Genomic DNA, 11,062 nt, shown 5'->3' with positions numbered 1-11,062 from the left:
TCCACTTTGATTCATGACTGACCATTCTTAACATCAAACATTTTTTTTTCCTCTTTGAAGTAGGAGAAGAGATACTTTTTTTTTTTTAAAGTGTGCTAGAAAGAGACTAGGAATAGAACACTGCTGAATTGTTCTTGTACTGAAAGCTGGAGGCATATACAATTATAATAAAAGCGAATACTTTGTATCTTTTGATGTAACTTCCTTTTAGAGATTTTGTTTTCTCTGTCTTAGATTCCCAGGCTCATCCTGACTGCTGCTTAAGTAATTGGTAACTGATTTTTCAGAGTCATGCTTCCTTTTACAAAAATTCTGGCACAGAAACTGACTAGCGCAGTTCACATTTAGTGTCACAGAAGTGATACCTGTGGCAGTGAGCATTCGTAGCTTGTAACCAGGGTTTGTTGCGGGTTTGTTCAAGTCAACACTGCTTAACTTGGCTCTTAGGTTCTTAGAAAGGTGGATAAGGTTTGCCCTTGAGGAGGTTATGGTCTTTTGGGAATGAAGAAGGTCTAGACCTATGAGTAGCATTTTAGTGCACGCTCGATAAGTGCCATCTTAGATGTACAAGTGATAGACATCCTGGTTCGTGCTTATTGACCAGGCGTAATTATCTACTTTCTTTTCACTCACAAGTGCCCTACTTTGGAAGGTAAATTATATGTATTATGGACTATAAGGACACTGAAAACAGACATTTAACTCTGCCTGGCAGGGATCAGAGAAGGCTTCCTGGAGGAAGGGGCTTTCCAAACTGAATCTTGAAGGGTGGGCGGAAGTTAGGGCCATCACACAGGATGTTAGCAGGACCCGGTGACAAGAAATAGCAGTCGTGTGTGTCTACACGCACATGTGCTTGTGCACAGGATGGAAGTGTGGGAATTGGGTAGAACTACACATAATTGTTGGAACAGGAAGTTTGTGGAGTGTCAGTTTGGCAGTGAGGCAGAGACGGGCAGGCACCAGATTCTGAGGACCTTGTGTGCCAGGCACCACAGGCTATTACTTTCATGACCTCTAATCTGTTTAACAACTCTTAGGAAGTCCTCGGTATCCTTCCATCACAAGTGGGGGAACTTAGGCTCGGGGTGGGTCGGTCACTTGCCCAAGGTTAGCAGGCTAGAATTTGATTCCAGGTCTGTCTGGTTCTGTAGTCTCACTGTGCTTTTCCAGTGTGAGGTGTTGACCCTTTCAGAGGCGTCAGCTTTTGCCATATGTGGTTAGGTTGCTTTTGGAGTTTACAGTGGGAACGTGATGAGGGCAGATTTGTTTTGTTGGGTTGACCTCAGGCTACAGCAGGTAGCTGGGACTTGGCCTTGTTTACTGTTGAATTCCTAGGACTGTCCCTGGCACAAGTAAGTGTCACAAGTATTTGTGGAGGGAAGGATGGCAGAGGAGGAGGAATGGATTTGAGGCTGCAGGGCTGGTTATGGGAGTATTTGTGAAGGGGCTGTGTGTTGGGTCAGGGAAGGAATTGGGGAACGGGAGAGTGCGGGGTGCTGCCTAGATTTCCGCATTAGGCGAGTAGCTAGGTTGTCCGTCAAGGGAGGGAACATGGCGGAAGAGAGGCGATTAATTGGAGTTGCCAGTTAGATTAGAACAGACGATCAAGGGGGGAATGTCAGTACAGATCTGAATGTTTGAGTCCGAAGCTGGGGGAGAAATGGAGGCTAGAGATAAATATTTGGGAGTTAGCAGAACATAGGTAGTAGTTGAAGCTGCGAGAGGTAATGATGCTACCTGAAGACAGTGTAAAACTTGAAAAGAGTGGTTAACAACGGGACCATGGTAAATAGGGGCTCTGTTTCAGCACCTGCTTCTCCAAAGCTTGACTTCCATTGGTGCTTCCAGAGGGAGAACCTTCATCGGCAGTCCTGTCAGACCTCTTGCTTTACATCTTACTTGAGATGAAGCAGTGCTTGCTTAGTTGTTACAGTTGTTAAAGTGACTGTAAGATGCTGGTGTGGTTTGGAGTCACCTTGGCAGCTACTGGTGAGATGGTACAAAGTTACTGGCAGCCTCTTTTTCCTTCCTGAGAAGGACGGCATTTTTAAAACTTCTCTGCTCCAGCACACGAGGGACATGCAGTCGCTCGCTGAGAGACTGCGGCCCCGGCCCTGTGACGGATGACGCTCACGTAAATGGGCCGCCCTGCCGCCCACTGTTTTGCCTGCCCCCATCGTGCAGAGTCAGAGCATCGTGTGGCCAAATGGCAAAACACACTGTGGCAGTGAGCACCAGGACTTCACAGCCAAGGGGTGGCAGGACCATCGCTTAGAAATATGGCTACTAAACAGACTTCCTTGGGGAAAAAAATCTGAATGCAGCTTTTCTGTCTTGTCATTTATTGGATAGCCCTGCGTATTCTGTGGTTTCACCATGTGAACAACGTGAGGTTAGGCAGTGACCAGGGTTGCTGAGGCCCCACCCACATACCATAGCATGGATGCTAAGATGTGTGTCTTCAGGATTAAGAATTAGACTATTTATGCTAATTTCGATCACTTTTAGCAACTAGGTAGATATATTTGTAATTTGGTTGCTGAAGTAATGTTAACTCCAAAAGGACTAAATTGTCAGCAGTGGTATCTCAGAGCAGAACTGTAGCCAGTGGTATAGACTGATGGATATAAATGGAAGTTACACACTGAAATCGGAACATTTATCTTTCTTCTTCAGGTACTAGAAAACTACTCAGATGCCCCAATGACACCGAAACAGATTCTGCAGGTCATAGAGGCAGAAGGACTGAAGGAAATGAGGTTTGTATTTTTTTTTTTTAAACAATAGCAGCCAGCATGTATTGAATAATATATTGTTCTTGCTGCTCAGCATGAGGGTTTCATAGGACTTGTGTCTTTCTGTAGGTACATAGTGACAGGAGTAGGTGCACCTGCGCCCTCTCCCCGCTTCCTGCCCCGCGCCTGGCTTGGCACGGACCTCCCGTGTCCCAGCTCGCATCTCCTCTGAGTGGAGGGTGGCAGTGGGTGAACATCCATTTGTTTTCACTAGCGATGCACCGCCTTTCCCTTTCTTGCTCTTCTTTAAGTCTTGACACGGAGTGTGTTCTTTGTGTAAGGAATCTGCACGTTTTCTTTCGTACTGTCTCTTGCGCATTTCAGCAATAGAGAAGGGGCAGGCCCCGTGGGCTCTTTCTTGTTTAAAACTTACTTCCCTCCTTCTCCCCCCCCCCCCGTATGTTTCTGCCCTCCTTTCTACATCTCTGAAGTCCTTTATTTTAGGATCAGAGAAGGGTAGTCTCATAACTATCACACCCACTGACCTTTTTTTTTCTTCTCTGTTGATTTCTAGCTATTTATCATAGGGAATATTTACTAAGTTTTAGAGGGACCTTGATTTCAGTCTCTTGTGACGTTGTTTTCCTAAAGCAGCAACAAGTTAGAAACCAGAGGACTCGCAGGCATGCAAATCAGTGGCTGTCTTCAATCTTTTTCTCTCTCCACTCTCACCCCAACCTGTTTTTTGTTTTTTTTGTTTTTTTTTTTTTTAATTTAAATGAAGGAGGAGAGCACAACACAGTGTCCCTTCTTGGGACTTAGAACAAACAGCATATGTTTTTCGCTGGTTAAGCTGTAGCTGCTTGAAATTGACCTTTTAGGGTCAAAAGATCTTCACTTTCCAGTCATCAGTTCAGATATTCTCAAGTTGACAGTTTGTAGGGGAGGGGATACCAGAATTGTCTAGATCACATTCATGTAAATCGTACCTGTGCACTGTGTAGCGTTATAATTGTGCTTTATTTTTGTTTTTATGGGCCATTTCCCATCATGCTGCCGTCTGCACTGCTTTTGGGTCACTATACCTATAGAAGGTAAATTAGTCCCTGTGGGACAGATGGACTTGAGAACCTTAACTTGTTTCTGCTCCTTGCTCTTACAGGAATTAGTGAAGCAGTCATGGTGGCTCGTGATGAGTGAGCAGCCCTGTGATTTGTAGACAGAGGTCTGGTGTGTAGGAGTCCGTGTTCTGCTGAAGGCCTCTGCCAGCATGCCGCTCCCCCTCGTAGCAGAAACGTTAGCACACCCACTGGATACTCCACATTCTGCATAAGCTTCCTTTTAGAGATTGGTTCTTGGCGAACATTTTTTTTTTAGCATCCAGTGTGTTCAAAGCAGAATAAGTAATAGGGGTTTTTTTTTTTAATGGCTTTTTTAGACTCAGAATTTATTTTTAGCACTGCATAAATTAAGGCCTCTGGTTCTGAAAAATCTTAAGAGGCTTTACTTAAGATCTTTATATATTTTTTAACATACTGGGGAGAGGGCAGAGAAGGTGCTCAGGTGAACCCTAGCACGAGCGTGCAGGTACCAAACTCCGTTCATATTAATAATGGACGTTTGTCTGTGTTTTTCACAGCCGTTCTGTTTTAAGATTCAGTAAATAGCCTCCAAGTCAGTTATCATTGTTTTGGAAGCAGCTATTGTAGCAGGGACTGTGAAATATCTTAATAATCCTTTTTCTCTTTTTCTTTCTTTCCTTTTTTTTTTTTTTTTTGGTTTAATGTTTAATGTTTGAGCATTATTGGGTACCAACTCCATTTGATTTACTTTTCTTTTTATGTTCCAATTTAAGTGATGGCTCCTGGGTAGATGTAGAATAAAACTCATCCTCTCCCCTTGAGAACAGAGGAAAAGCAAATGAAATCCTCTTCTTTTGTGTGCTTATTAGAAAATATTTAACTCGGGACGAAAAGGTGTGCTTGCTTTCCTGGGACACTGCCATTGATTCTGCGGCCTTTGGGTCAATAATGTTATGTGGCAGCTTCTGAGCCTGATATATACAGGTTGGAAAACAGAGGCTGAGGAAACACAGTTTTGTTTTTAATTAACACTAAAATTTAATAAAAATACTGGGTAATGTGTTTTTTAAAAAACCTCTTTGAACTTGAACAGTCATTGTGTACTTTTTCTGAGTCTCTTGAGAACCTGGTTGGCATTGTCTGAAGGCACTAAGGAAGTGTCAGGTGTGGAACAAGGGAATCACAGAACACGTCCTATCTGGGTGTGACTGATGGGGATTTCATTTGTTGCGCTTTTACTGCTTTCAAAGCGGCATTGTTGCGATGGGCTCCTATCTGCACTATTTCTTGCTCTGCTGCTTCTTGATTTAAGAACAAGTTAGAGGGTATTAGATCTTTGAGTAAGTACGCAGATCGAATTTCTTCAACCCTCATCCATCCTTGTGTGTTTTCACAGTGGGACCTCCCCCCTTGCATGTCTCAATGCCATGCTACATTCCAATTCAAGAGGAGGAGAGGGGCTGTTTTATAAGCTGCCTGGCCGAATCAGCCTTTTCACACTCAAGGTAAGTAGTAGCAACTCTGAAACTTTTAGTGTAAGTCACCTGGTAGGCCTGGGATGAGGCCCAGTGATTTGCATTTCTAATAAGCAGGCAGGTGATTCAGACTCTGTTGGTCCTAAATGGCACTTTGAGATGTTCTAGGGCGACCAGGATTTTAGGAATTATTTCGTCCTATCAGTCAGCTACTTCGTCTGTATTCATCTTTTCTTTGTGTCTTTGCAGATTGTGTCAGTAGAGGGATGCGTAATGTGTGGGGGTAGCTGCAAATGTGCCTTAATTAGGGGTTTGTTTGTAATAGTATTGTGAAAGATAAATTACTGGGCAGCTAAAATAAGACCTACTCTATGGAAAATAACCGACATGTGAACATACTTGTGGAAATTTAAAAACTCCTTAGTATTTTCTAAGTGATGCTAATTACAAAGGAAGAGAACTTATATCAGGTAGAGTTCATAATAAAGCTTAAATAGAGCTGAAATGAACAGGCTAATTATTTTTCTATTACTTGTGATATACATGGTTATCATTTGTGAGACCGACATGCTACTTACTGCACTAAGGAGGCTAGCTTATATGGCCTATCATTTAAACTAGGTGCTGATAATGCTTTCTGTAGAGGGCCAGATAATATTTTAGGTTTTGGGGGTCATACTGTCTCTATCATAGTTATTCACCTCTGCCATTGTAGTAGGAAAGCAGCCATGGACCATTCATAAATGAATGGACAAGGATGTGTTCCAATAAAACTTTATTATCAGAGACTGTGAGAGGGCCAGATTTGTCTTGGGGCTGTAGTATGCTGACCTGATTTAGGCATAAGATGGCCTGTTGATCAGGAAACTGAAAATTTGATGCTGATCCTTTTACTGCATCCATAATGTGGTTATAAATTGCAATAGTCTATATACAAACTTTTAGTTTTCTTTTTAAATGTTTATTCATTTTTGAGAGAGAGTGTCAGCAGGGGAGGGTCAGAGAGAGAGAGGGACAGAGGACAGAAGTGGGCTCTGCACTGACAGCAATGAGCCAGATGTGGGGCTTAAACTCACAGAATGTGAGATTGTGACCTGAGCCAAAGTCGGACACTCAACCTACTAAGCCACCCAGGCGCCCTAGATTTAACCTTTCTTTACGGTAGTGTCTACATTCCTGCTACAGAGTCAGTCCTTAATAAATGGCAGCCTTTCTGGTGTTTCTTTAGGTTATCTTCAATTGCTCATTACTGGCATTTTTCTATTATATATTGTATATAACGTAACGGTACATAGGCATGTATAATTATGTTTGTATTCTATATATTACAAGTATGCATGTTGATGGCATATTTTTCTATTTTAAGTGGGAGGAAAATACCTTCTATGAACACCTTGAGGGTAGGAACTGAGTTTTGTCTTTCTAACTTGGCCGCATTTGCTTTCTCTCATGCTTTCCCCCATCCCCCCGCCCAAACCATTTGCAAGTGTTAGCCAGAACTGGTACTTCACCCCTAAATACTTCAGAATGTATGTTTTAAGAGCAAGTACATTATTCTACGTAACCATAATTTCATTATCACATTCAAGAAAACTAACATTGATACAGTAGCATTTAATATATAATCCATACTCAAATTGTTCTTAGTTCCCCAAATATTCTTTTTGGTTTTTAATTTTTGTAATGTTTATAATGTTTTAATTTTGAGAGACAGAGACAGAGCACGAGCAGGGGAGGGGCAGAGAGAGAGGGAGACACAGAATCCGAAGCAGGCTCCAGAGCTGTCAGCACAAAGCCTGACATGAGGCTCAAACCCATGAGTATTGAGATCATGACCTGAGCCTAAATCAGGCGCCTAACCTCCCAAATATTTTTTATAGCTTATATGTTCAGTCCAGCATCCAGTCAAGAATCATGCATTTCATTTGGTTGTCATGTCTTGTTAATCTTCATTAATATAGAACAGTTTCCTTGCCTTATTTTGTCTTTTATGGCATTGCTATTTTTGAACAGTTTAGGTCAGTTGTCTTGTGGAATTAAATACATTTTAAAAGACTAATAAAAGTGTAGAAATCTTGGTTATTGCCAGGCCTCTCTCTGCGCTGTCAGGTCACGTCCACGGTTCCAGGTTGTAGTACAGAGCCACTCAGCAATGAAGGGTGGAAGCAATGGGATGTGTGCTGTAGTGGTAGTTTGGTCTGGGTCTTGCCTATAATAAGGGACAGGAAGGCACAAGTTACTTAATTATATTTCTCATTTTGTCTGTGGAAGATTCTAGTGACACCTCTGAAATCCTGTGCCATTTTCTTTGCCTAAGTTTTGTGTGTCAAGAAAAAGCATGTGCAGAATGGCTTGTAGATTTTCTGTCCGCTGCTTGGAAATATCTTCTAGTGGGACCATCGAGGTCAGAATTGTATCTATCCATGTGATTTTGCTACTTCAAGAAAAACAGGAATTTTTTCCCTTTCTGGATACATTTGTGTGGCGGTATCGTTGATTAGCAAAGATTTACTGATAAGCTGGAGTCTTACAGGGTGTGCCACAGGGTTCCTTCTCTGATAAAAGTTTTGGGTAATGTGATGGTCCATTTGACACTTTATATATAGATGTTTCCATCAGTCCCCAGAGCTAGTCCTCAAGGATGGATGCGATAGATGAAATCTATCCATGCTTTGAATTCTTGATTTGAATTGCTTTCCTTAAGCCTTTCCTGAAGTCAGCTGTCAGCGTCCGTCATTGGTTACTGGTAGGATTCATGCTCTTTTTTACACTTGGGATTCCCTGTTCTTAGAAAGCCACTCTGAGCTCCTTTGTAGTATTCTACGTTTGGGGCTCTGATGCTGAACTGCTATGATTTTGTGACTTGGTGGTTGTGTTGCTGGTGAGTGTTGCCTGTGTGGGTCTTTCCAGCACTTACTGTCCGGCGTGTGAACGTCATTCAGTTTTATTGTGAAATGAATCTCACATCGATACATCACTTTTGTTACTTAGGGCTATTTGCACTTTATTATACCTCGTGTAAGGTATAGGGCTCATCCTTCAGGGTCTTTTAACCCAATTAACAAGCCCAGTTGGATTTGTATAGTATACAGAATATTTTTTTAAGCATAAAAAAATCTTTTTGATAGAAGAAATAGGTGACTGTACTTGAAGTATCCATCCATTAAAATCCACAGTTTGCAAATAAAAGAAAGGAAGAAGCAAATGGAGGAAGAAAGAGCAGTAATTACTGCGGCCTCACAGTGTTATTTATATAACTACGATTAAAATATTCACGTACAGCTCCACACTTATAGCAATTTCAAAGCTATTTATGTTACCATTAAATACTGAAATAACAAGTGAAGTAAGCCTAGACTTAGACACAGTGAAATCATGTAGTGTATCATTTGAAAGGCAGTATCAGAGAACATTTTGATTTAATTTTTGATACTTGCACAGCAAGCAGTGTGGTCTTTTAAAAACGCAAACCACAGGACACCTGGGGGCTCATTGTCCAAGCGTCAGACTCTTGGTTTCTGCTGAGGTTGTGAACCAGGGTTGTGGGATCAAGTCCCTGGTCAGCCTCTGTGCTGAGTGTGGAATCTGCTTAAGATTCTCTCTTTCCCTCTGCCCGCCGCGCCCCCCTCCCCCCTTGCATGTGCATGCTTATGTGATCTCTTTCAAAATAATAAGTGAATAAATAAATAACAAAGCAAATTACATCATATCACTGTCATGTCTGGCCCCTGTCTACTCTGTGATGTGTTGTCCTGGTACTTTTCCCTTGGTCATTGTACTAAAGCCATCCTGGTCTTCCCTTTTTTCTCAAACCCCGAGACTTGTGTCCACCATAGGGCCCTTGCACTTGCTAGGCTTTCTACTATAAAGCTCTATGGTGACTTCTTGTCCTTTGTGTAGTTTTCTTTGTGTTTTTGTTTTTGCTTTTTTACTGTTTATATTTGAGAGAGAGAGCGAGCAAGCATGGGAGGGGCAGAGTGAGAGAGATGTAGACAGAATCTGAAGCAGCCTCCGGGCTCTGAGCTGTCAGCACAGAGCCCAGTGAGGCACTCGAACCCACAGGCTGTGAGATCATGACCTGAGCTGAAGTCTGACGCATAACTGACTGAGCCACCCAGGCACCCTTTTGTCCTTTGGCTCTTAACCCAGAAATCTCTTTTCAGTGAAGTTATCCCTACCCATCTAATGCTACAATATTAGGAGGGTTTTTGTTTGGCTAAGAGTAGCCCTGTCAGGATCAGAAATTACCTTGCTGGTTTGGTTATTTGGTTATTGTTAGTCTGTCCGTACTAGTGTCTAAGTGCAGGGACTTTGTTTTCACAGTGTTTCCTGTCTCTGACACATAATAGGTACTTAGTAAGCTTTGGCCAGATGAAAAGTAGATCATAGTATTCATCAAAACCTTAGCTAGTTAGTTCTCCCTGTAATCCACCTTTCTTTTATATCAGTTTTATTATAGAATATGCATGTTTTGGGTTATATTTTCTTTTGCTCAGCAAGTTGACTTCCAAGAACCCCTCCCCCCCCTTTTTTCCCCTTGCCCTCTTTAGAGCAGTTCTACGTAAATCTGTTAAAGAATCTGCTGACACTAGAAATAAATCTGTCCCAGACTATGGCCATAATCTGGTTCCTCTTAATTGCTGAAGGCAGAAACTGAGCCATTAGAAGCAGTTTAAACATTTTAGGTATGTTTTAGATACGATGTTATTATTCCTTTTAGAGTTTTGAATTTTGATCATCTTGCTTGTTAGAAAAAAGAATTTCTACTTTCATTTAAAATGGTAGTGATATTTTAAGACAATGTCTTTGATAGTCTGTTAGCCTTATCAAATATATGATCTTTTAAATACTTAGAATCTTAGAATTTTAGTGTAGGAAGGGCTCTCAAATCATTGAGTTCATTTCATTTTGCAGCTAGAAAACGGAGCGTCTAGCAGATTAAATAATTTATCCATGATTATACATCTGTGTGACAAATGCATGTGGCCAAGTTGAGAGTAGAACTTGGAGTAGAACCCGGAGCTCCACCTTTTGAGTTTAAGTTCTTTTCATTATGCCAATTAAAAAAAGTTTTTTTAAATGTTTTTATTTCTGAGAGAGAGACAGCGTGAGCAGGGAAGGGTCAGAGAGAGAGGGAGATACAGAATCCAGAATAGGCTCCAGGCTCTTCGCTAGCTATCAGCACAGAGCCCGACGTGGGGCTCAAACCCACAAACCGTGAGATCATGACCTGAGCCGAAGTTGGATGCTTAACCAGCTGAGCCACCCAGGCGCCCCTCATTATGCCAATTTAGAGTAAAGAATTATTCTACAGGTTTTATGACCTTTGGTCATTTCATCTTTTTGAAGCAGCTTGTGAGTTCCTTGATATTTCTTGAAATGTTAGTTTTATTCTCTTTTGTGAAAATCTTTAGAATTGTTTGGCTACTAAAGTAGCTTTTCATGTCCTGAAATGTGAATCTTTAGTTATGGCTGGTTGAATTTCTGCACTCTGCGTTAATTACATTGGCACCTGATCATAGGTGTTCTTTTCTATGCTAGGATAAGTGATATATGGTGACAGTAAGAGCACCGGACTAGGAGTCAAGGTCTGGTTTCTAGCAGAGAGCATCTTGGGTCTTACTGAACATCTCCATTTATACTTGGTTGTCTTTCATGCTCAGGAGTTGAAATGGATTGGTTGTTTAAATACTTCAGGTGTAAGAACCCTTTATGTCATGAAATGGAGCTGCAAAACACAAATAGAGTCTATGAGAGTGCTCTGGCT

General features: G+C 41.7%; 1 protein-coding gene across 2 annotated transcripts in view; it reads left to right on the top strand.

The window, feature by feature from the left end:
• Positions 1-2,684: 2,684 nt before the first annotated feature.
• ASXL1 (ASXL transcriptional regulator 1) overlaps positions 2,685-11,062 on the top strand; it is a 69,364-nt gene continuing 60,986 nt past the window's right edge. For both annotated transcript variants that reach the window (XM_077769338.1, XM_077769337.1), the window contains exons 1-2: positions 2,685-2,762; positions 5,217-5,325. In XM_077769338.1, coding sequence (XP_077625464.1) covers positions 2,707-2,762; positions 5,217-5,325 — 165 coding nt within the window. In that variant the 5' untranslated portion in view covers positions 2,685-2,706. The remainder of the gene's footprint in view (positions 2,763-5,216; positions 5,326-11,062) is intronic.

This window comes from Crocuta crocuta, unplaced genomic scaffold, assembly GCF_008692635.1.
Source record: "Crocuta crocuta isolate KB4526 unplaced genomic scaffold, BGI_CrCroc_1.0 scaffold445, whole genome shotgun sequence".
In the NCBI taxonomy this organism is placed as follows: domain Eukaryota; kingdom Metazoa; phylum Chordata; class Mammalia; order Carnivora; family Hyaenidae; genus Crocuta; species Crocuta crocuta.
Note: the sequence above shows the minus strand (reverse complement) of the source record. Positions and strands in the feature narration are given on the sequence as shown.